General features: G+C 41.6%; 1 protein-coding gene across 5 annotated transcripts in view; it reads left to right on the plus strand.

Moving 5' to 3' along the window:
* NRXN2 (neurexin 2) overlaps window positions 1-27398 on the plus strand; it is an 899334-nt gene that overhangs the window by 410144 nt on the left and 461792 nt on the right. For all 5 annotated transcript variants that reach the window (XM_088442540.1, XM_088442541.1, XM_088442544.1 and 2 more), the window contains 3 exons: window positions 1549-1932; window positions 8233-8436; window positions 13229-13255. In XM_088442540.1, coding sequence (XP_088298666.1) covers window positions 1549-1932; window positions 8233-8436; window positions 13229-13255 — 615 coding nt within the window. The remainder of the gene's footprint in view (window positions 1-1548; window positions 1933-8232; window positions 8437-13228; window positions 13256-27398) is intronic.

A 27398-nucleotide genomic window follows, 5' to 3' on the forward strand; every position in this document is an offset into this window, starting at 1 on the left:
AGAATAGAGTCCACCTCTGAATCAGGAGCATAAGATTGATTACTGTACAATCGACACTGAAAAACACACAAAAAAGAACATACAGTAAAACATAGTAATGTTCCTGACAGTTCAGAAAGAACAAAATGATACAATTGGCAATGTCTAGTAAGTATTAGTTGTTAGTTAAACAAGCAATGCATATTATCCTGCACATACTGTGTATATCACACGTATTGGATAACGTCCTTAGTATTAGCAACACATCTCATAAATCATTCACACGCTGTAGTTCTATATACCTAGGTGGCCTTACTACATTTTACAGTTTTACTGTGTCACATAAATCAACAATTATTGTTTAGCTACTTTGTGTATCCTAGAAAATTTCACATCTTTTTTTCAGGACGGATGGGGTTGTCTTTGAGTAAGATATTGTATTGAAAAATATAATTTCATATTTTATACAGAAAAAAAGCGGAAAAGTAAAATATATAGTATATACTTTGCTATGATGATTGCAATAGATACTTTGATATTAATAGTGCAACCCAAGAGCGTTACCTTAAACATGAACAGATAGTTTAATAATATGAAATATGAAGTATATGACATAGGTAGATTTTGATTTAAGTTTAAAAACAGTTTTTATATAATCTACAAACCATGTGTTAGGTTTTCCCTATTGTCAGCATTGGATAATTCAGTAATACGGGGAAGGGATGATCCTGCACCAGACTAAAGATAGTACAGTAAATGCTGTATATGCAAACCAACAATTTTTGTGTAATACAAGAAAATACACTTCTATGAGACAGTGTTGGTGGTGCTTTCCAGGTTTAACTATAAACTGATTATACAGGTAGGTTCTGCTGGATTCAGTGCAACCTGGATTGCAGCTTTACGGAATTGGTTGGGATCTGTGAGATGTTGCATGAGCGGACAATATATGCAGTTGGACAATAACCTGATGACTGTTTATGCAGCTATGCTTTGTCTCATAGCTCCTTGTTGCAGCAAATCATTTTCAAATTTTGCCACACACAAATAGCTGGATCATCACATGTATGGCCACCATGTATATTTGTTATCAAACTGTACCCCGGATATTATAGTATTAATCACATCAGTGTTCAAATATATCCATATGTTACAATTTAGTCATACAATTTGACTTCTATTAACATTTACTGCATTTGTTAGAAGATTATGTAGAATTAAAATTGATTAAAATGTTATGGCATGAAATAAACTTTATGTTAATGTTATCTATTAGTGCTATAATTGTTGAACTATTTCAGTACACATGTTCTCTTGAAATAAACAGGGTGTATGCTGTAATCTTTGATATGTTTTAGTTGCCATTCAATTAAATTTTACTTGGATTTCATTAACAAAACTCACTGTACTGTTAGTGGAGAATTCCAAGTAATGGATGTAATCTATAATAAAAATTGTGATCTAAAAGAAGTGTTATTATCTGTTCTGGTCTTACCTTTGTCTTGCTGACCCTAGCCATCTTATATAGACCTATAAAAATTGAAAATTCCACTGTTTCTTTTTTCTCAGGCTCCATCTCCGTTAACAGCCGAAATACACCCTTTCAAGTTGGAGGTGAGAGTGAAATTCTTGACCTTGAAGGTGAAATGTATCTTGGAGGTCTTCCAGAACCAAGAGAAGATCTTCAGCTTCCACCAGAAGTCTGGACAGCTTCCCTTGGCTTGGGATTTGTTGGTTGCATTCGGGATCTTTTTGTAGATGGGAAGAGCAGAGACATCCGACAGCTGTCTGAGTTATCAGGAGCTAATGGTGTCGCTCCATTCTGTACTCGGGAGACCCAGCGCCAATGCACAAATTCCCCATGTAGGAATGGGGGACAGTGCAGAGAAGGCTGGAACCGCTTTATCTGTGACTGCGTGGGCACAGGGTACCTTGGGGACACATGTGAGAGAGGTAAGTTATGATACACAGTCAGTCATATAACTAGTTTGCTGGTTAAATGGAGGTCACATATTTTGCAAAATATTTTTTTTTAATGACAAAGACAAATTATTACAAGACATATATCTATTTTAGTATTCTATACAGTGTGATTATAAAGAATCGTCTTTGCCAACATAAGAAATATAGTTCAAAGTTAAGATCTGCCAAAACAAATGTGATGGAAATACAAATATTAAAAAACAACAGGGAAGTTTTGCAGGAAATGTGCTGGATGTCCTATTCCACTTTCAAATGTACTGTCCTCTAGAATCAACAGCTGTACAATAAAATCTTGAGATGACTAATATGTACCTATATTACATTTCCATGTAAAAGGCATACATTCATACTGTAGTTGCCTAAATTACATAAAGCAGTAATTTACTTTTAATCTTAACTCTGAAAGAACTGCTATGATCACTCAAAGAGAGGCAAAATTATGCTGTACAGTATAAAATCTATAAGTAAATATATTACTCATTAAATAAAGGCAGCTAAGGTTTCTGTCAATGGATATACCACATATCCGCCTTCTGATTTTATATATGTGGTGATTCAATATGACGTCAGAGCACTTTTATTTAAAAAAAAAAAACAATCTTTAAAATGTTCTAATTTTCATAATTTCTCTAAGAGACCCCACTGACATTTCATGACTAGTTACCATTGACACATCCCCTTTTTTTGGCCAGCATTACCATTTTGTTTCCTTTCTCCGTACTCCCTCCCCCCCCAGCCCCTCCCAGGGCATATCTAGAAATATGTGGGCCCCAAAGCAAGCTTTGTGTGGCCCCCAATGCTTCAAGAGAGACACATCTCTTCGCAGTGCTCTTTTTTTATCGACTACTGGATAAACTTATTCATTTTGTTTTTACTCTGTATTTTATGTAAACAAACCCCTGTACTTTCAGTCTCCATGCTTATTGTATCTCCCAAGGTATTGCTAGAATTCAGGTGGCACAATCAGCCGCGCTGCCTTTCCTCCAGAGCCTGGGGTGGGCAACATACCAGGGTGGTATTTCTCAGTGTGCCAGATAATATATAGTTAAATTTAGACCCCTCCACATGTCTCTTGTATATAAATATTATAATATATATTATAATATATATATATACTTATTATAATATTATATAAGTATATATAAATACTTATATAAATATATAAATATTTGCAGAACAGCAGATGGGACCATGGATCGGGCATACACATTGCACAATGCGTGCGATATATTGTTCCAATCCGTGATAGAACAATATATTGCAGGTCAGATCGTATAGTGTGTACCCAGCTTAAGAAGCAGCTCACAGGAAGTATCACCAGCCTGTGGTCCTCCTGACCACACACACACACACACACCAAATGAGTTATAACAGCACCCAGCAGCACACCTGTATAGCCCCGCCCACTTGTAGGTAGGCCCCCTTTTGACGTAGTAGAAGTCACCAGGAGGGGGACTGTGCCTGGGTGAAGCCTATGATCGGTTGACGTTGCTGCTTCCTATCTAATGCGGACAGATCGCTTCTGTTACTCTGCATCAGTCCTTTGTGAGGTGAGCTGGGGGCAGGTGGAGGCGGGCCCTGGAGGTGCTCGGGCCTCGTAGCAATCGCACCCCACACCCTGCACCCATGGTAGCTATGCCCCTGCATCTCAACCTTTCCATATCTTTTTCTCTCTCCACCCTTATCTGGCTCTCCCTATTCCCCCTCTTTCCGTATCCCTCTCTTTACCCATGTTCTTCCTCTTGCCTGAACACTCTTATCTCTATATCCTCTCATATTGTCCCTCTCCCATTATTTTCTTTTTTCTCTTCCCTGCTGCTTATTTTCCACTGCAAACTGATATATCATTCAGGTCAACCGTTGATATATTGGTCTGTCCAGGGGACAGAACTTCTGTCTGGAATCATTGCTGAACAGCAGTAAGGGACAGGATGTCTGTTAGCTGGGGGAGGCTATGTTGTCCAGACAGATGGCACTGAGAGCTATGAGGGGAGGGAGGAGACCCTGCAGCTGTCTACTGTACAGCTGCTAGACACGTGTATATAATAAATATACAAGACTATGTAGACTATGGGGTATATTTCTGAAGCAGCGTTTCTTTCAAGTTATCATTTCTCTGCGGGTTTGACCTCAAAATTTAAAGTTGCACTAATATTAAATATAATATTATAATCCTTTTACACCGACCTGAAAATCCCAGGTTGATGCACGTGAACGGTGCTGACCCAGGCATAGCCCAGGTTGGTGCTGCGGTGTAAAAGGGGTATGTCCCAGGTCTGATCCGGGTTGGAAACGTGTTCCAAATCCCGGGTCAGACCCCAGACTTTGGTGGCACTTTAAATTTTGAGAGCAAACCAGTTGCATTTTGAGAATAAAGGCAGCATGTTATACATAAATAGAGCAGAAAATGCATATCCACAAGTTTACAGAAAGAGTATCCCTTAGGGCCGTATTCAATTAGCGGCGAAAAGCCATCTTTTGCGAAAAAGTTTCACTGGTGACGTCATTTCGCCTAAGAATAGCTGTCGGAAAAAAGTGCAGAATTGCGGTTTTTGGGGTGCAAAGGTGGGGAAACCACCCTGCACCCTTAGAACAGGTCCCCAAAGGTAAACTGCATCAAACCACCCCCCCCCCCCCAAAAAAAAAAGAAAGAACACTCCCAAAAAAAGACTTTGAAAAAGGGGGCGAAAAAGTTCAAAGTTGGGGTCCAAACTTAAAAGCTAGTGAAATAGACTTTGGGGGTAGGGGGTCTACAAGTATGGGGGAGGATTTTTTTTTATTGCAGGTGCTTGCTGAAGGTGCGTTTACTAAGCTTTTTAAGACCTCACTTTTGAAATTTTTAACCATGCTTGCACCCATTTTCATGTACCCCAAATTTGTTGGGACTGCTTATTTTCACCAAAAAATTATGCAAAATGCTATTCTTCACCACTTGTGCAAAGATGTGAATTATCAGCAAATGAGAGCATTTAAGTACCCTAAATAGCTTCAGCAGGGATAATCGTTGGCATCTACCATGATCCCCAATGTTAGTGTATATTTTGGGAGGTATCAGGCTGATTTCCCCAAAACTGACAGCACTTTTCACCTGTTTGCGTTTCACTGGGTCCCATTTTCGCGTCTTTGGAATTGAATACGGCGAAAAGCGGGGACGCGTGCAATGCTTTTTCGCATGGAAAACTAACGATGATGGCGAAAAGTCCGGCATGCGAAAAGTACGGGACTTTTCGCGTCTAATTGAATACGGCACTTAGTGTTTAAGTTAAAAAAAAAGCATTTTTACGATGCTAAACTATGGGAGCACCCAATTTAATCAGTCGTATTCTACTTTTCACCTACATTAAGCTGCACTATATTCACATAATTAGTTAGTTTATATAGTTTGTACAGTATATACTTTGTGTAAGGCACTCGTGAATATGTGTGTAGCATAAAAATGACTGGTAATAAATAAATAGTATATCTAGAAATTAAGCACAGTCACAAAACAAGACCACACAGCTTATATCAAGTGTAGTTTACTTCCATAATGGCTTCATTGAAAAATATTTAATATATACTGTATTTGCAGAACACTAATTATATTTCATGGGGATACCGGCTCACTAATAATTGCCTCCAATACTCAAACTGTTGTAACTCAACAAACTTTCCAACACTAAGGGGTATATTTACTACAGTGAGAGTTTTTAGAAGTAGAGATGTTGCCCATAGCAACCAATCAGATTCTACTTTACATTTAACTAACACCTTCTAGAAGATAATAGCTAGAATCTGATTGGTTGCTATGGGCAACATCTCCACTTCTAAAAACTCCCCACTTTAGTAAATATTCCCCTAACACTTTAGGTTCTAAACTACCAAACTAGCCTACATCAAACTACGCCATGTACCACAATGTTTTTAGCCTCACCTCACTTACTAAAAGTTCAGTGCTCATCCATGGCACACAACTCTATGGGGGTGATTCAATTAGTTGAGATGTTTCAAAAGAACCTCTCGCACTAAGGACCTGATTCAGAGTTGGGAATAGAGAGAGAGATAGCACTTAACTGTGTACCTGGACAAACCATGTTGCAATGCAAGGAGTGTAAATACATATTTTTTTTTTGCATGTAGGGTAAATACTGTCTGCTTTTACAAGTAGCCCACAAATACTGCACAGCTTTATTATTACGCTACAATTTAGATGTCAGTTTGGACACCTCCCTCCCAAATATAAATCTCTCTGCACATTTTAAATCTGCCCCTCCTGCAGTGCAGCATGGTTTCACCAAGATGATCAATTAAGAGAGATATCTCTCTCTATTCCCAACTCTGAACCAGGCCCTAACACAACGTGGGTTATCCACAATATGCACAGACTCACGTTGTGTGAGATTCAGATGGAAACCTGCGTTTATTTGAATACCTACCATGAATCATTTATGATATTAAACACACTTCATTCTTACAGGGGATTGCAGCTTTAAGTGACTGCTTCTGCAACTCATTCTAAATAATATTTGCTGTGGAAAATTACATTTCTTATTAGTGCTTCTTCTTCTAAAAATAAAAAAAGACTTTAAGTCTATTTGACATTCATTTTAAGTCGAGTACATCACTTTGTGACACATGTTAAATCCCTCTTATTCTCAATATATCTGAAATTTCGGAATAATCCTACATTTCCTGATAGACGTTTTATATCCAAACAAAAAATTAGAAAACATGCTTTGAAATTTCTTTTAAAAAGGGTAATCAAATAATTCAAGTTAATAAAATCTCAGACTTCTACTACATTAAAAAGCCCAGAATATATAAACATATTGCATAGTTAGATAACACTTAGAGGTGTATTTACTAAAGTGCGGGTTTTTAGAAGTAGAGATGTTGCCCATAGCAACCAATCAGATTCTAGATATTATCTTCTATAAGGTGCTAGAGAAATGTTAAGAAGAATTTGATTGGTTGCTATGGGCAACATCTTCCGTTCTAAAAACCAGAACTTTAGTAGGTATACCCCTTGAACTTTATAACAAGTTTAATTGGATCACTGTGGGTATTTTTTGACCTGCATTACTTTAAATCAGTAATGGGCAACAGGTGGCCTCCCTCTCCTTCCTACTTTGTTGTCATATTTGTTTGTTGTAGCTTGTAATGCTTGTTTAAAAGGCTTGCTTGCTTATAGGTTATTACGGAAAGGTGTCTCATTCACTGATTAGATTGTTTATTTAAATTACTACTGATATTATTAGTAATGAACAGCCCTTTTGTAGCTTAGTGGGCTGCCCAATGCAGCCCCTGAAGTGTATCAGATTGCTTATATATGCATTTTAGAATAAAAAGGTGTAGCAGTTTGGACTTTATACTTTTGCACAGTTCAACTTTTCAAACATATAGTATCCACCACTTTAAAATGTAGGTGCCCTTTTAGTTTGAGTGTAAATTACACATGCACCTTTAAATGCACTGGGCGATCTATCGTGGTGCACTAGTGCAAATCCAAGCAAAGCCAGTGCACTTTATACATGAGGTACTTTGTGTTTGCTGATGAATGTGAAGATATTTTTACGTTTGAGTTGTTTACGATACAAGAAATGTGAGTGCAAGGTGTGCTCAGGTATTAAATTTGAGCTTTCTCAAGAATTTCATATTCTTTACATCCATTGGTGGTCCAATACTATGATTGTAATTACGTTAAAATGTGGAAAAAAATCTCCTCAATTACCTACAAAAATTACAACACCAGTCATCGACCACTTATGTCCTGAATTACTAAACTGTACAGATTTTCTTACCTGCTGTTTCAGGGACAAAACATGTTTTTGTTAAATTAATGCATTTAACAAGGTTTTATCTGAAATAATGTTTGTTGATTTATGGGCAGTAACTAGCTAAGATGAACGTTTCATATGATAATATTGGTAACTATTTAGTATCATACAAACAAATAAAACAATATAACTATAATATGTAAAGCTTGGTTTAATGTAATTGATGTATTTTTAGCTAAGTGCAGTATGTTTTATTTATAATTTGTTAATCAGTACTTCCTTTATACTCTACTTTGTGCAAAATCATTTTCTAAAAGTGTTTTAAATGTCTCCAGACTTTTCTCTTCTGAAACCCATGAGCATGTCTTTTTACTATGTAACTTCTTGTTCCAGCCACAAAAATACCTTTTCAATGAGCTCCTTACTAATGATCACTTCAGTACATTAGGATGGCATCATTCCCATTACTTCTCTCACACTTTCTCATTGTTCCCCTTTTGCTGCACCCTCACAGAAGCAGCAGTCCTGAGCTACGACGGCAGCATGTACCTCAAGGTCCTGCTCCCCGGAGTCACCCACACAGAAGCAGAGGATGTCTCTCTACGGTTCATGTCCCAGCGAGCATACGGACTTCTTCTGGCCACCACCTCCAAAGAGTCCGCAGATACGCTACGACTAGAACTTGATGGAGGAAAAGTAAAGCTCACTGTAAACCTAGGTACCCATTCAAACCACCTTTTCCTAGCAGCAACATAACATTATAAAGCCAAATGGCTACAGTCACAGAGACAAAGTAATAGCTATATGGGCGGTAACAAAAAAATTTCAGCGTCTGAGCAATAGGAATGTTTTTCATTATTTAAATAGTTCAATTATGGTATCTTTTTATGACAACATTTATATTTGTGCTTAGTCAGTTTGCTTTTCCATTCGTTGGGTAACGGGCATTAGAGACGGCAATAATCTTCTTCCCATGAGATAAATATCTCACTTCATAGTTCTATCCATTAGTGTGTAAACGTTGGCAGCTTATAAATGAAGCTTCACGGAATAGAATAAAAGAATGGGCTGAGGAGTTTTGTATTGTCAAAGAACATTGTCACTGCATAATTATGGCATTATCCTTACAGTTTCAATGATCAAATTATTTACATCAAATTCTGTACAAAGTTGTACAACTTCAACTCCCACAGTCTTTATTTTACAACTATGTCCTTGGTATATGTTTAGATTTGAATGAACATATATATGTATTCAGTAGGAATTTCTCTTCCTAATTATTTTAAATGTACAAGGTGATGTCTATTAAATCTTCCATTAGGAGGAATTTCAGCACTAATGTCCATATACACATGTTTAATTTTTTTCTTAATTTAAAGATTATTGCCATATTACTTGGTAGTAATATATATATGAGAGTCTGTGTATTGCTGAGGTAATTGCATGATATATACTGTAGCTTCAGTGTTTCCAACTAACAAAATAAATACCCCATGTCCAATAGCTTCCCATCAGCAGCAGCAACTTACATATTATAATAACTTATCTAAAATAATGAGACCAGACAAGTATTGGTGGGGCAAAAAGGTCAGCTTTTATTTAATATAATTAATTATACTATAAAATTCCAAAAAAGTATGGTGGCAATGTAATAAATGTCAATTACTGAACTAAAAAATCCACCTTCCTGGATAATTAACAACATTTTGGGACAACAATGAGAGCCTTCTGCCAGCCCATCAGCCCAAATTGCGGGCCTTTTGACTGCCCAATCATATGGTTGTCTTCTGCCTGCCCATCAGACTAAGAAATGGGGGCATTCTGCCAGCCTATTTCGACCTCAAACCTCCAACTATCCATACTCCCTTCTACTGACCATCATGAGAGGCCAATTCAGACAGATGGTGCCATTGACCCCCAATAGAGTTTAATCAGCGTAAATAGAGCATCAGAAAGGAAGTTCTCTCTAGATTTAATAAAGCAAGATGGGTATTTAAAAAATTGACCCAACCCCCCTTTCCTGCTGATGTTGTCAACGGCCACTGAAACCCACCCCATGCCAGGGGGTTTAATTGTTCTTCAGGCAAGTGCCAATGCCTTCTGACATGATATATTGTTTACAATGCTCTTTTACTCATCTGGTGCAGGCTGCCATGTTTGGTTAGGAGGGAGGTGCTTCTTTTACTAGATGCAAAGTTGGAGTGACAGCTCTGCAAGCATGCAGTTAAAAAAAGCAGTGTTTGGATTGATTGAGTCATATACAGTGGCAGACAAATGGCAAACAAATGCCTGAGGAAGATTTTTCTCCCATATTAGACACCATTAAAACACAGTGAGAAGTTTCTGCCTGTGTGAAGTGGAATACTTTTTGCTGCATCAAGCAAATTTTAGTAAACTGCGAAATCATTGTGGGCGTTCCTGAGTGGCAACTGGACGGCATCAATGCTAATGCATGCAAAAGAACTGTTTTGTGGGTGTGTAGGAGTATATTGTGTGTGTGTAGCCAGAATTACGGGCTATACTGAGTAGTGTGTATGTAAATTCAGATGGATCTCGTGCCCCTAGCATGGAATAGATGTAAGTTCCAATAATACTGATGACGGAAGAGTGGAGCAGATCGATCGCATAGAATATGCATGTATAATAGCATTAGCATACCATTTTCATTCTGTGCGCCGTAATTGTGTTTTCATTACATTGTAATTGAATCAGACCCTTCATCTTTTAGCACGGCTGCAGTGGAATGTCTGGGTAACACCAAGCAACCTACAGTATTTGGCCTCCATATTTCATAACTGAAAATATACATTTAGGGATTTAGTGGCACATTAATGTTATGAATGAAGCTATTTGTCTCTGTGACTGTTGCCACATTACCAGTCTAACATGCTTTACCAATGGAAGCATGATTGAGTGGTATATTGGTATACTGGCTAGTAAGTTATAACCTCACACTGTTTGCTTTGCTAGGAACCTTCAGACACATCTGGTCTGTCAGGCATGGAGTGGACATCTCAGAGTGACAGATCCCTGCCCCACGTGCTCTTCACACACAACCATCCATAGTCATATTACCCCAGTGCTGCTACCTTATGCGGGCCATACATCTAAACGCAGATTCCCTGTGCTGCCAGTGCCAATCCGATCTGCCGACTCTGATAATTGTTGATTTGTCGGAGGATCTGCAAAAAAACATGTTACCAATCCCCAACTCACCATTCCCGATCATTTTTGGGTCGGTCTTGGGGAATCGAGGTTGTCCAACATGTTGGATTTTCACAATCCCCCAACCCAGGTATCAGCAGAATGGGCCTCATTAGTCTCATTTCTCAGAGCCATTGATTGAACAGTGCTAGACACAATTAATAGATAAACATAGATATTGTATCATGTAAATATGAAAAATAGGCTATGATTATCGTTTGTAAAAGTGAGAGCATTAACCTGTTCTTCCAGCTAGTAACTGATATTTTTTTAAAGGCATTAGGGGAGATTTATCAAAGGTTGTAGAGAGATAAAGTGGAGAGAGATAAGTACTAATGCAGGGCATACACTGACAGACATTTTATCTGGCAGCCTGACATCCAGCAGATATCATGTCTACACACTGAGATATTTCACAGTGTACTGGCCACAATATCTGGCTTTCTCCTATAAAGGAACAGGGTAAATGTCCATCGGTCGGCCACAGAAGTACATACATTGTCAGATGCCACTGACTTCAAATATATCGGACGGACATGCTGGACGATCCTGCATGACCAACCGATCTATTTTCCGTTTGGTCGCGCACATACACAGTGCAATTATCTGGGCAGATCACCCAAATAATTGTATAGTGTATGCCCAGCATAACCAATCAGCTTCTAACTGTCATTTCTCAAACACATTTTTCTGTAAAGTGACAGAAGCTGATTGGTTGGTACTTTATCTCTCGACATGCTTTGATAAATCTCAGCCCATATTGCTGAAATAATAAGGAAATACTATACAGTTTATATGGTAAGCACATATGTGCTGACTCAATGCCTGTATTAGGTAATCTTGCTAATACTGTCTGCTCTCATTTACAGTATCAGTAGCATGTGATGAATGCATGTAACAGGTCAGCTACATGGTATTTGTTCTTCTCTGCAAGCCCTACTGTCTCGGATAAAGTTTTTCTGAAGAAGAGGCCAGAGATCCCAGTTCACGTAATCCAAACACCAGCCACTGGGTTCACTGCATTTTACTGTACTGTATACTGAGGCTGGGCTGGCAAGTTACAATCAACCCCATTCACCAGCCCAATAAACTGTTTATGCTTAAATTATTGTCACATATAAAATATCAAGAGCAAATACAATTTAAAATGTACTCAGATAATAGTGAAAAGCATCTGTCAAGTGGTAAATAACACACAGATTGTTCTGCCACAAACGGAAAACTTTGGGATTCTCTTTTCAACTGCTAAAAGTTTAGGATTTCTATTGAAGTTATTAGAATAAAAATAATTTGTTTAGATTACTTAAAATAACATATTCACCATAAAAAAAAAGAAATCATATTCCCATCTTCATTTGAAACATGCATTAATTAGAATATGAACCAAATCATACACTTTCCGCTTTTCTCCAAAAGAGTCCAAGTGGGGCCTGGTTCTGCCTCTGTTTTGTCTACATCCCCTTTTCCGTAGCGGTTGACGACATGTGGTGACAACAGCTATCAGCCCTGGATCATCCCAATAGTGATGCTTCTGTAGAAGACAGAATGGGGGCTTTGGTCCCCCCTCTAGGTTCTATGGATGATTGGTGCATAACAGGATCATCTCAGGATCTGATCAACCTATCAATCTTCACATATGAACTTAGAGGACAAATGTGGTGGGACGGTCTCCTTTCTTGTCTGGCTGTTTGGCTGTAGTTTGCAAGGTGGCCATTTCATGGGGGACAAATATGTGTGACGTTGGGGAAAGTAAGCACTGAAATCTTTTAATACACACCTTTATTCCCTTTATATTATAATTTATATTAATTTACTTTATAATTATTATTATTAATAATAATATTAATAATAATAATGTTGTAATTAAACATTTGAAGACTTTTTTTGCATTTTATTCTTCAATACATAGTCACAGAAGTTTATATATTTATATTATAGTCATTTTCTTCTGCAAATGCTGTCTCTTATATGGATTTATGATTTGATTTTAAGTATTCCAATTATGCATGGTATACTAATTAACTGCCATATTTTTGTTTGTGATAGGAAATTTGCATATTGCAAATTTCTCTTCCATTCCATTGCAAGATGTGCACATTTGGGATATGTAGCTTTGCTGGCTGTTAGCCTTTTATATTAAACATTTTGTTAGTGGGTGGTCTGTTACATTATCAGTATGTGCTACAGTTGGATATGAAATGGCCCCTGAGACACATGTGCGTCCCCGGAATATGTGGGTGCTGAATTGTTCTGTCTGCAGAAAGATCTGAAGGATAACCCAGGCTGTCTCTTTCTCTTCCCCCCAGACTGTATACGGATAGTATGCGGGCCCAGTAAGTCTAAAGCTGTCTCTTTGCTCTGACTGCGCTTTCAATTAAATCTTTTTTGCTGTTTAATTTCTACTTGCCCACTTTATTTGCTGTCTTCTACCTCAGCCTGTCTACTCTTCTTTTAAGTGGATGCTTTAACAATTCTCTTTCTGTGTGCCTTTAAGACTCTTTCTGTTTTCTTTATTAGAATTTTTATTCTCTTTTTTAACTCTATTTTTTTGTATTAATATGTATTTTCCTTTATCATTTGGTCTGTAGTGGTCCTTTCATTTTGTTTCCTTTTTAGCTTGGACTCAAAAATATCACCAAGGGTGTCTAAAAACAGTTATTGACCAGTTGCCATTCATTTAACTGACAGTTAACTGACAAAGTTATAAAATGATATACGTGATTTAGTGAGTTTTTATTGCTAAGCCCTCTGCCTTTCTATTTATTTATTCTTCTACACTTATTCTCTTTTATTCTTCTTCTCTGCTCAGAAATCATTCTGCAGAACATTTAGTTAAACATTATCAACCCATGCTAATAGTCAGGTCATAATGCAGGATAACTGAGGCAATAACTGTGAGTCCCTGCTTACCAAAAACCAACAATGGAACGTATTTATCTAACACAATGTTCTTTCTCTGGATTCAATCAAGATATCTCCAAATATCCACCCACAAAAATGAGAATTGTATAGTGTAACTAACATGCTTACAAATATAATTTAATCTTAAATGGTACATGAGCATGTCTGCTGGAGCATAGCACGATGTACTGTATTGCTCATAAAAACTAGAATATTACAAGCTCGTCACTCAGAAAAATAAATATACTGTATTCTCTGTGGCCTCAAGTTCACAGGGATATAAATACCAAAAGAATGCACATATAGGGGCTAATACAGCTTGGGATGGAATTACAAAGCTGCACGCAAGCAGCTTTGAAATTCCGTCCTTGTAAATATGCAAATGTAGCAGGAGGTGTATGACACCCCTGCTGCATTTGCGATCCCGGCACTGCGACCGAGGTCGCAGGTTGGGATAACCATTGCGACCATCAGTAGCGATGGTGGATGGCACCGGGGCACCAGCCAGTTGAGTAAGCCTCAGCTTACTCAGACTGGCCGGCTTGTGAGGCCAGGAAACTACGTCCGTGGATGCAACCCCTGGCCTTGCCACTCCCGGAAAATGGGGCAAACATGCCCCTGTTTCCAGGAACGCTGTCACGATCCAGTGCAAGAATTCCTCTGTGGAGGACGGTGAGCCGAGGGGTTCGGGTAACTAGGGGAGTGACTATACTAGGTCTCCTAGTTGCGGCCAAACCCAGGTTTGGCTAGACCTGCCCAGAGGCGTGGAGTCTAACTCACTTGGTGGTTTTCTCCAGTGACCCCTCCAATTGGGATTTGGTTTTCAGCTGCACCAAGTGAGCAGGTCGCGGCCCTCTGGACAGGTACCTGGGAATGGCAGAAGACCGGAAACTATAATGAATGCAATAGCACTGGAGGTGAATGGAATGAATGAACTCTGGAAATGGAACTGAATGCTATAACACAGGCATGGACTGGAAACAGTTAAGTATGCAGAAAAACACAAACATATACTGGGGATTGCAAAGGCAAGAGCAGAGTGGACTCAGGGAATATATGGGAATGCTAGAAATGATTGGAGCTGATTACCAGAGACAAGACACTGAGCAAAGAACACAGACATATACTGGAGATTGCACAGACAAGAGCAGAGTGGACTCAGGGAACATATGGGAATGCTGGAAATGATTGGAGCTGATTACCAGAGACAAGACACTGAGCAAAGAACACAGACATATACTGGAGATTGCACAGACAAGAGGAGAGTGGACTCAGGGAATATATGGGAATGCTGGAAATGATTGGCAGAGACAAGACACAAAGAGAAGTCAGGCATACACTAGGAGAGTGCTAAATGCAAGTGCAGATTTGCACTGACAAGACACAGGGCAGATTGACACAGATATGTGCTGGGAGGTCCAGCTGTGAGCTAATTAATACCAGCAGGTAATCTGACACCTCAGTGACACAAGGAAGCTGCAATATAAGCAGCACATATACAAAGACACACAGACATAGAAAACAAAACAGTCTGGATACTGGGAGAGAACTACTCTCAGACTAAGAATAGCTTGGAAGCTAATACTGGAAACTGGAGAACTGTGAACAGGCTGAAGTAACTCTCTGAAAGATTAGCACAGAGCAACGCTGGTATCACTGGAACAGAGAAGAAGTTGAACAGCAACTTCCTGGAGTTCTGGAGGCGGATTTATACCCAGGGGTAGCAGATTACTGGAGCACAGCGTCAGCTGACTGAAATCATGCTATCATAGGTTAGGAACTGTCATGGCGGCGCCCATGATGGGAACTCCGATCCCCAGCACTCACAGCCGACCATGGAAGCTCGCAAAAAGCACCTAAGGCAGAATACTCAGCCCCACATCCATCACTGCACCAGACGTCTGACCGCAAGGAAGTCAGGGGAAGCCAGCAAGGAGGTGAGAGAGGCCGATCCTAGGCTGAACCCTGACAAACGCCAGCTGGCCCTGCCCCTTAAATGCCTATGCCTGTCAATCAGACAGAGGCATAGAAGGGGCTGCATGCGATCACACAGGACCCGTTCTGCACATTTGCAGAATGGGTCATGCGCACACGCAGATTACCGATAATTGGCAATCTAAATTAGCCCCATAGTACAGTATATTTATGCAGGTAATCAACGTTTGAAAGGTATTTCCAAATGCATTCTTTTAATAAGTATTAAAGAGCTCATCAGAATATATATATATATATATATATATATATATATATATACATCCAATCCTGTGTCCCAGCACTCTCCTTATTATCCAAGCAAGTTACTCCGGTGCCCTCCTAGGGTTATAATAACCAAACATAGTCCATAGAAGCAGGCGGCACTCAGGAGATTTTCAATCATAGTATAAAGTTTCTTTAATTCATTCCAATGTTTCGAGGAGCACCAACGTCATCACGGAACAGTGTACAAACAAGTGAACATAACCAACATAAATACCTACACCAATTACCTTAATGTGATACCTAATTTCATTCACCTTGAGGACGCTACCAGCCTATGCCTCGGGTAACTTGCCGGGACCAGCTGTCGCTTACCCATGACATCATTAAGTGGCGCCTCCCAGTGTAAGTTATGTGACAACGCTACTAAAAAGTCACATAGCTACTAAAAAGGCTAAACAGTTGTGGCCCTTAATAAGCGGGGATAAAGAACTACCAGCACGAATCTTAGTAAAAAACAAGTAACTAATTTCCTCAGTCATAAACTCGGCTGCTACAAGTGTTTGGGTTGTATAACTTGTAGATCATTACTTACGGGGGATTTTTTCAACCATCCACATACTGGTAAAAGTTGCAATAAACAACACCCAGTCACTTGTAGTACTAATGTTGTAGTAGATAATGCTGTTTGCCCATGTGGCTTTTGTTATGTGAATAAAACGGAATGGCATTTTAAGGAGCGTATGGCACTTCATCGCTCCGCAATATAGCAAACTGGGATTAGTGAACAAGCACGTCACTGTTACAGGCCAAACATCCCGTGGCAAGCATACGTGCTAAAATAATTGACCACGTCCCAGCAAATTTGAGAGGAGGTGATAGGAGTAAAAAATTGCTACAATTAGAGAGTAGGTGGATATGTACACTGCACACCATAGCCCCAAAAGGTTTGAATGAAATCTTAGGCCTTCAATCTTTTTTATAGGTACCAAGCATACATGCTTTTTATAAATGCCTTTCATATATGGTTGGGTTGCTCAAATAGCCAATACATGTATAAGCATATTTGTGATAAAGTGGATATAGTTGGAAGAGTAACACTGTATGTGGGGTGGTCTACATATATTATTCTACTTGTTAACATATTTGTATGTATGCCTTTACCTGAAGGGTTAATTATTCTATTTACAAATTCAATACGATTATATATGACCAAATATGTCGATTATAGTATATACGGCACCTGATCAGAATTAATCGCTAGCGCTCTGACAAATGTTTTAGTTATTACATTAGATTATTTCATTTAATCTGTTACTTGTTATCAATAATGAGTGATTTGTGTAGTAGTAGGTTGCTGGGCAACCAAAAACAATGCACATCACATTAGAAGTGCCACTTGGTGATGTCATGGGTAAGTGACAGCCACACGCGGCGAGCTTCCCGTGGCAGCGGCTGGCGGGGTTTTCCGGGTAAAATAAGTGTGGTACATATTAAGGCAATTGGTGGATTAACTACATCATGTAGGGCATCTGAATATAATTATACTTTAATAATTGTTTTAAATGTGAGATTATGTTTTAATTTAATTACAATCTGCTAATGAACAATGTGTGGTTTGTGCAGCGATAGGTTGCTAGGTAACCATTAACAATGTACGTAACTCACACGGAGAGGTGCTATTTAATGATGTCATGGGTAAGTGACAGCCGGTCCCAGCGAGCTTCCCGCAGCATCAGCTGGTGGTGTTCTGCAGGGGTGTGGTATAAGAGACATGTCAACCATTTTTGTGTCTATCACTTTCATGTCGAACTTTTGAGCCTGTCGACCTTTTGTACCTGTCGAACTTTTTACATGTCTAACTTTAGTGTGTCTGACTTTTGTCTGTGTCGAACTTTTATCCTTGTCTCTAACTATTAACTGTCTAACATCTGGTGTCTAGCTAGACATTGTCTAACTAATTACTGTCTATCTGTAGTCCGGAACCCATTCTGCAGGTGAGTGAAATTATGGTATCACATTAAGGTAATTGGTGGAAGTATTTATGTTGGTTATGTTCACTTGTTTGTACACTGTTCTCTGATGATGTCGGTGCTCCCAAAAACGTCGGAATGAAATAAAGAAATTTCCTACTATGATTGAAAATCTCCTGAGTTCTGCACTCTTCCATTGACTATATTATATATAATATATATATATATATATATATATATATATATATATATATAGTATGCAAATGGTCCAGCTCTCCCTGTGGCAATAGGAACAGCACCGGGTGCCCGCACAAATAAATAAAGTATGTACTTTTCAAATGGTGCAGCATTCCTGGGTTTCAAAAGTAATTACTCCACCAGTGGCATATATGGCAACGTTTCAGTGCCTTGACGTGTTGTTTTATATAAATATATATTTATATGTGCACACCTATCATCTATAACATTAAAACCTCCTGCCTAATATTATATAGGTCCCACACATGCCACCATAGCAGCTCTAATGCATAGAGGCATGGATTCCACAAGACCTTTGAAAATGTCCTTTGGTATCTGGCATCAAGATGTTAGCAGCAATTGATTTAAGTCCTGAAAATTGCGAGGTGGGACCTCCATAGCTAGGACTTGTTTTTCCAGCAAATCCCATAGCTGCACAAGCTGATTGAGATCTAGGGAATTTTAACTCTTTTTCATTTTCCTCTAACCATTCCTGAACACATTTTGCAGTGTGGCAGGGGGCATTATCTTGCTGAAAGAAGCCACTAACATCAGGGAATACCTGTTAGGATTTGAGGTATTGTCCAGAAGAGTAATGCTGCTTTTACCTTCAGGGCAGGTAAAACTTGGCTAGTTGCGGCCGTGTAGCAGCCTTGGGGGCTGGTAAGCCTTGGCAGGTTGTGGCCTGTGAGCCGAAGAACAAGATGCAGCCTTTGGCCCGGTTAGCAGCCTTAAGGGCTGGTAACCTTGCCTGGATGCGGCCTGTGGGCAGTGGAACAAGATGCAGCCTCTGCGCTGTGTAGCAGCCTTGATGTAGCAGCCTTGAGGGCAGGTGACCTTCGCTGGTTGCAGCCTGTTGGCCGTGGAAAAAGATGCAGCCTTTGGGCCGTGTAGCAGCCTTGAGGGCTGGTATGACTTGGCTAGATGTGGCAGATGAAGGAATAGTGTCACTGGAGAGACACAGGTGTTGGTACGCAGGATTGCATACTTTGGACGCTGTAGTGCGCTCTGTGCCGCCATGTAGACACAAGCAGCTGACGCTGGAGTGCTACCTGTGCCGCCGGAATGACACAAGGAGCTGATGATGGAGTGCGGCCTGTGCCACCGGGTTGACACAAGCAGCACATGCTAGAGTGCGGCCTGTGCCGCCAGGTTGACACAAGCAGCATATGCAAGACTGCGCACTCTTGGACACAGAGTGCTGTCCGTGCCGCCAGATGACACAAATGTGAACGGAGCCGCCTGGATGACACAAATGGCAGTATAACAATCTAGACCGGAGAACTGGAGCTCAACTGGATAACAGGAGACAATGCCAGAACCAGAAACACGAAAACTCTATCACCGGCATCAGAGCAGCATTTGTACCAGGAAGAAATAGATGCCGGAGCCAATTCAGAAAGATCCTAAAATGACGGACAGGAGGCAGGAGGAGCTTCAGCGAACACTCACCCGGCGCTTGCCTCACCCTGCATTCGCAGTGCGGCGGCTTGTTACAGTTCCCCCCCTTGACGAGGGGGGTTAAAGAACCCCTAGACCCTGGTTTGTCAGGAAAGTTCTCAAATAATTTTCTCCTCAGGGTAGGAGCATGCAAAGACCTTTCAGGAAGCCAGGAGCACTCATCCGTCACATACCCTTTCCAGTGCACAAGAAACTGAAGACATCCTCGAGAAATTCTGGAGTCCAGGATCTTCTCCACGACAAACTCCTGGTGCCCCTGAACGAGCACTGGTGGAGGCCTGACTGAACGCCTAAGAGAAAATCTGGAGGAGAGGAAAACCGGTTTCAGGAGAGAACAATGGAAAGTGTTATTGATCCTGAGAGTCTGGGGTACTTCAGTCGGAAAGCCACAGGATTCACTTGAGAAATAATCCTAAAAGGGCCAATGAACTTGGGGCCCAACTTTTGTGATCTCTGGCGCAGTTTAATGTTTCTGGAGGACAGCCAAACCAAGTACCCCACTTTGAGACTACAGGGCCTATAATGTCTGTCAGCCCAAACCTTGGAACGACCTGACGCTTGAAGAAGAGACTGGTGTACCTTCTTCCAGACTGACCGTAACCTGGAAACAGATGAAGGAGAAGTAGTGGTAGACGAAGTCTCAAAGGAATTACTCCTAGGGTGAATCCCGAAATTGCAGAAGAAAGGAGACACTGATAAAGTAGAATGGCAGGAGTTGTATGCAAACTCAGCAAAAGTAAAACCCAGTTGTTTTAAAAATTGGAAATGAGGCAACGGAGGTACTGCTCCAGAGACTGATTGGCCTGCTCCGTCTGCTCACTGAACTGTGGGTGATACCCTGATGACAGGCTGACATTGATGAATAGATCAGCACAAAAGCACCTCCAAAACTGAGCAACAAATTGTGTACCACGGTCTGAGACAATGTCTGAGGGAAGTCCATGAATTCTAAAAACATGTTGAACAAAGAGTACTGCCGATTCTTTGGCTGAGGGCAATTTGCTGAGGGGAACAAAATGTACCATCTTGGAGAACCGGTTTAGAATAGTCCAGATGACCGAGCATAGAGAAGATGATGGAAGATCCACCACGAAGTCCATCGCAATATGAGTCTATGGTCTAAGAGGAGTTGGTAATGGACACAACAGGCCAGAAGGAGTGGTCCAGAGAGTCTTGTTTCTGGAACTGACATCACAAGCTGTCACAAATTCATGAACTGAGTCTTAGTAATGCCTGGATGACTAACAACCTTGGATGAGTGGAAGTAGTTCAGAACTGCCTTACGAGATCTCTCCGGGACAAATACCAATCTTGGGGGCATTTTCAAGGTTCTTGTCAAGGCCAAATGAATCAGAGAAGCCGGAATGATGGTTTCTTCCTTAATACTAGGACAATGATCAATGGGAAAGCTACGAGAAAGGGCATACGCCTTCACTTTCTTGGACCCAGGCTGGAAGGAGATGATAAAGTTGAAGCGGGTGAAGAACAGGGCCCATCGTGCTTGCCTAGCATTCAGTCTCTTAGCAGTCTCAATGTAGGCCAGATTTTTATAATCCGTCAAAACTGAGACAACATGGTTAGCCCCTTCTAACCAGTGTTGCCAATCCTCAAATGCCCACTTAATGGCCAGAAGCTCTCGGTTGCCGACATCATAGTTTCTCTTTGCTGAATGAAATTTTTGAGAGAAAAAGGCACATGGGTGTAATTTGTCATCCTCCAAATCCCTCTGAGAAAGGATGGCCCCTACTCCGATTTTAGAAGCGTCCACTTCAACCACAAAAGGAAGGTCTGAATTGGGATGTTGGAGGACAAGAGCAGACATGAAAGCCGTCTTGAGAGAGTTGAAAGCGTGAACGGCTCTAGAGGACCAATTACCAACATCAGCCCCTTTCTTTGTCAAATGCACGATGGGGGCAACAGCTGAGGAGAAGGATTTGATAAACCTGCGATAGTAATTCGCAAATCCTAGGTTGTATGGCCTTTAATGATGTGGGTTGTTCCCAATCCAGGACAGCCTTCACCTTATTAGGAACTATGGAGCATCCACGAGAGGAGATAATGTAACCCAAGAAGGAGACCTTTTTCACCTCAAACTCACATTTCTCCAACTTGGCATACAAACTATTATCCAGGAGTCTCTGCAGTACCAGTCACATGTGTGGTCGACGTTGTTTCATGGATTTGGAGTAGATGAGAATGTCATCCAAATAGACAACAGCAAAGACCCTCAGGAAATCCCTTAAAACCTAATTAATAAAGTACTGGAAGATGGCTGGGGCATTGGAGAGACCGAACGGCATAACAAGATATTCGAAATGCCCCGAGTGGGTGTTGAATGCCGTTTTCCACTCGTCTCCTTTCGGGATGCGGATGAGGTTGTATGCTCCTCGCAAGTCAATCTTTGAGAAAATAGAAGCCCCCTGTAATTGATTGAATAAGACTGAGATGAGTGGCAAGGGATACGCATTATTGACTGTGATTTTATTCAGTCCTCTAAAATCAAAGCAGGGACGGAGTGATCCATCTTTTTTCTGAACAAACAAGAAACTGTCTCCTACCGGGAATTTGGATGGCTGAATAAACTCTTTTTCCAAAGCTTCCTGGATATACTCCTGCATCGCCTTACTCTCGGGAACAGGCAAGGCGTATAGCCTAATACAAAGGAAAAAAATTACAAACCCTATGGCACTGCACTCCAGTGCTGCAGAGGTTAATAATAAGTCACCCCCTTATATCTAATAGCATATAACAAAACAAATCAACCTCACTTGTGCTCTGGATTGTTCCAACAAGTCAACAATAAGCCCATCAAAGGAATTGTCCCACGTCCTCCGGTATAGGTAATACTCCGGTATAAAAAGGAAGAAATGGAAAACACAATATAGTGTAATAATGTCACTGTACGATGTAGCCACCCGGGGATGTGAATATGAGGAGAATATGAGGAGAATATGAAGATCTTCTCCCGGCTTAGTATGGTCCCAACTCCCGTAAGAATCACCTAGATGTGAATGAGGATGTCTCGTGTGGAGTTCCTTACATGTATGCTTACTTGTAAGGGCGATGTATGGACATATAAAGGTATCTTTATTTTCAGAAACCTCAACCTGTGGTCCTTAACGGAATGTGGGGACTTTCAAGTCGTGACAGGACAAGGTAAAAGAAAAGACCGTCATCCAGTACCATGAAAGACAGCTATTTATTATAAATAAAAACATATATAAAAAATGCAGCAGTAAGCCCATTCCATCAGATGGTAATATTATGCAGATTCCTAATGCCCTGCAGAAGATGGACCCAGATCAGTAAGGGAAAATGGGTAGCATATAGAATGGATGGGATACTGCATACAATGGGTGAAGCGACACTCTTCAATGCGCTTCAGCACGCTGCGGTGCCTTTTTCAGCGTCCTTTCATCTCCTGATGCAAGCTCTGTTTCAGCCTGCCTTTGAGGAGTCTGGCATCAGGCAGCAGATCGATGGCACAATTGAAGGACCGATGAGGTGGTAGATTGCCGGCCTTCTTCTTAGAGAACACTTCAGCCGGGTCACGATAGAGAGCGGGGATTAACTGAGTCTCTGATGGAATGGCAGCTGCTAGACGAACAGGACAAGACAGACAATGAACAAGACAATAGGACCCCCATTGCAGCATTTCCCCAGTTTTCCACTGGATCACTGGGTTATGCTTCTTCAGCTACGGTACTATAGAACAACTGGAGCCAGCGGACATTGAAGGAGGAGAAACAAAAGTTCTTCCAAATACAGAGCTCCAACGGTCAACTGTATCAGTGGAGTCTGGAGGGAAATTGGAACTTAGGAGAGATTCCTACCATCCAGACCAATGACTGTGACTGGAGTACATAAAGGTTCAGGAATAAGTCCCAATGTCTCAAAAAATGCTAGGTCCATGAAGTTATCCATGGCTCCACTATCAACGAAGGCAGAAACAGAAACTTGACTGTATGGTGACTTGAGTATGGTGGGAAAAAGGACTGAATTTTTCGGAGATGGATGAAAGGCCTAGATGCAACTCTCCACTACCATCTAGACCTTGCCTTTTCCCGATTTCACGGGACAAAGTTGGGCCATATGTCCTTTACCTCCACAATACATACAAAGACCCAGTGCACATCTCCTCCGTTTCTCTTCTGCAGAGAGACGGAAAGCCCCCAACTGCATAGGCTCCTCCTGTTCAGCCAAAGGCATCCAAAGAGATGATCAAGGAGCCTGTGATGGTAGATTCCTTTCCAATCTGCATTCCCGTAGACATCGGTCGATGCAGATGGCCCGACTCATCAGGTCATCCAGGGTTTCTACAGAGGGATGTTGGACCAAGATGTCCTTTATCTGATCCGAAAGACCCCATCGGAACTGACTCCAAAGAGCAGAATCGTTCCATCCAGAGTCTATGGACCACTTACGGAATTCTGTACAGTAGTCCTCTACTGCCCTGTTCTCCTGTTTTAAAGACCGGAGGCTAGCCTCAGCCATAGCTACTTTGTCCGGGTCATCATAGAGTAATCCCAGGGCTGTGAAAAAGGAATCCACAGTCTGAAGTGCAGTTGAGGTGGAGGGAAGACCAAAGGCCCAAGTTTGAGGGTCAAATCACGACTCGCTGGATCTCGGAACCCGAGGATAGAGGTCTGAGTCTAAAGTATAGTTTACAACTTTCTCTAAAGTTCACAAAGTCCTTGTGATTCCCCATAAACCGATCTGGCATGTTCAATTTGGGCTCAAAGACTGTAGGACGGGCAGGTGCCGCCCAAGTCTACACCACTCGGAGGGAAAGTTCCTGCACCTTCTGCGGCCTTTGGGTCGGGTAGCAGCCTTAAGAGCTGGTTACCTTTCCTGGTTGCGGCCTGTGGGCAGTGGAACAAGATGCAGCCTCTGGGCTGTGTAGCAGCCTTGAGGGCAGGTGACCTTGCCTAGTTGCGGCCTGTGGGCCATGGAACAAGATGCAGCCTTTGGGCTGTGTATCAGCGTTGAGGGCTGAAAAGCTTAGCCGGTTGCGGCCTGTGGGCCGTGGAACAGGATGCGGCCTTTGGGCTGTGCAGCAGCCTTGAGGGCTGGTACAACTTGGCTAGATGTGGCAGATGAAGGAATTGTGCCACTGGAGAGACATAGGCATTGGTACACAGGATTGCGTCCTTTGGATGCTGTAGTGCGACCTGTGCTGCCAAGTAGACACAAGCAGCTGATGCTGGAGTGCGACCTGTGCTGCCGGAATGACACAAGGAGCTGACACTGGAGTGTGGACTGTGCCACCGGGTTGACACAAGCAGCTGACGCTGGAGTGCGGCCTGTGCCACCTGGTTGACACAAGCAGCGTACGCAAGACTGCGCACTCTTGGACACTATAGTGCCACCAGGTTGACACAAGCAGCTTACGCTGGAGTGCGGCCTGTGCCACCGAGTTGACAGAAGCAGCATACGCTAGAGTGCGACCTGTGCCGCCGGGTTGACACAAGCAGCGTACGCAGAACTGCGCACTCTTGGACACAGAGTGCTGTCCGTGCCGCCAGATGACACAAACAGAAGGTAGATTGTTTGCGAACTGTGCCACCTGGATGACACAAACGGCAGTATAAAAATCTAGACAATAGAACCGGAAACACGAAAACTCTATCACTGACATCAGAGCAGCATTCGCACCAGGAGGAAATAGATGCAGGAGCTAATCCAGAAAGATCCTGAAATGACGGACAGGAGGCAGGAGGAGCTTCAGCGAATGCTCACTCGGCGTTCGCCTCGCCCTGCATTGCAGTGTGGCGGCTTGTGACAATACCGTTGCCATGAAAGGGTGTACTTGGCCTAAAACAATGTTTAGGTAGGTGGTACTTGTCAAAGTTAAATCCACATAAAATCTCCTCCCCAGGTAAATGACGCACACACACTCAGCCATACACATGATGTATAAGAGAACATGAATCATCAGACTAGGCCACCTTCTTCCATTGCTCCTTGGTCGAGTTCGGACCTTCACGTGCCTATTGTAGGCGGATTTAGCAGTGGTCTCCAGCAACACAGCATTAACTTATTCAGCAATTTGTGCTACAGTAGCTCCTCTGTGGGATCAGACCAGACAGGTTCGCCTTCACTCCCCACGCATATCAATGAGCCTTGGGCACCCGTGACCTTGTCACCGGTTCACCAGTTTTCCTTCCTTGGATGACTTTTGGTAGGTACTACCACTGCATACCAGGAACACCCCACAAGACCTGCCTTTTGGAGATGCTCTAACCCAGTCGTCTGGCCAGTTGTTCAGATCCTTAGGCTTTCCAAATTTTTCTGCTTTCATCAACTTCAAGAACTGACTGTTCACTTGCTGTCTAATATATCTCACCCATTGACAGGTGCCATTGTAATGAGATAATCAATGTTATTCACTTCACCTGTCAGTGGTTTTAATGTTGAGGTTGAGGGGTATATATATCCAATAGAAGCAGAACGGCACTCCAAGCAGAGTTAATACATAGACCATGTCAGTTTATTTGCATAATAAGCAATGTTTCGGATCTAAAGCAGACACTTTTTTAAGCTGTATAGATAAGTATCACATACAGAGAAATCGAATTTAGAGACAAAAAAGGTGCCAGAAGGACTAATCTGTGACATTAATAAATCAATCAATGAATCGATTAGCTAGTTACCTGAAGAAAGGAAAAGAAAGTGGAAAGGATAAAAAGAAGGTAACAAACACTAAAAAGACATAACATTACACCCTATGGGCCTGACTCAGAGTAGTATGCTGTGCCGATGTTCATGCAATTGTGCGATTTTTTACTACTGCGAATATGCAAAACACTGAGGAAAGTCTTCCTGCACATGCATGAGCTGTAGTTTTACACGGCATTCGCAATGTCTCCGTGATCCTGAGCAGGCCACTGCAATCCATGGGCGCAGAGCCGTAACTAGATTTTTTTGTGACCTGTGTCAGAGAGAGCATTAGCGGCACCCCCATTTTTTAAATAAGGACAAAAGATAGTTCACCTGAAAAGGGGCCATGGCTTCATGGGGAAGGGCCAGGAGATGCTGGGGATAAAAGAAGAGGAAGCTACAAGTGAGAATGATAATAAACAGTAATATTGAAAGGCCCAAACAGCGCCCCCGGCCCTGCGGTGCCCTGTGGCGCACTACCCTAGTTACGGCCCTGCATGGGCGTTCCTGGGGGGAATAAGGGAGATGCCTAAAAGTGTTCCCTAAAGAAGGCCTGTACATGGGCATGTTATGGGGGTTCCAGGAGTGTGCCTGCAATCGTGGCTGCATTCCCATTCTCAGAGGCCATTTTACAGAGAAAGATGCCCAGGAATCTGCGCAGCCCAGGACTTACTTGAAAAGTTGATGTGCATCCGATGTTTTGTCGATAGTGGTGTGTTCTCAGCCCCCCAAGGATCTGCACACAATGCAGATAGGGAAAGTGGGTGTAGCAACACTTGCTCAGTTCATCGCACACTATTTCAGGCTATGTTTGTTGGCAGATATTATCCTATTTTTGCACATAAATTGTGAGCATGATCGCAGCTGCAAATGCAATAGCATACTACTCTGAATCAGGCCGCAACTACAGCAAGGAATTGAAATGACTGTGACAATACCCAAAACATTCTATTTGGTTGTCAAAATAAAATATATATACATACTGTATATACATATACACACATGCACATAAAGAAAGCCAAGTTTTTTCTACACTTCATGCAATCTG

The sequence above is a fragment of the Taudactylus pleione genome, unplaced genomic scaffold (assembly GCF_031769625.1).
Source record: "Taudactylus pleione unplaced genomic scaffold, aTauple2 ptg000313l, whole genome shotgun sequence".
Lineage (NCBI taxonomy): Eukaryota > Metazoa > Chordata > Amphibia > Anura > Myobatrachidae > Taudactylus > Taudactylus pleione.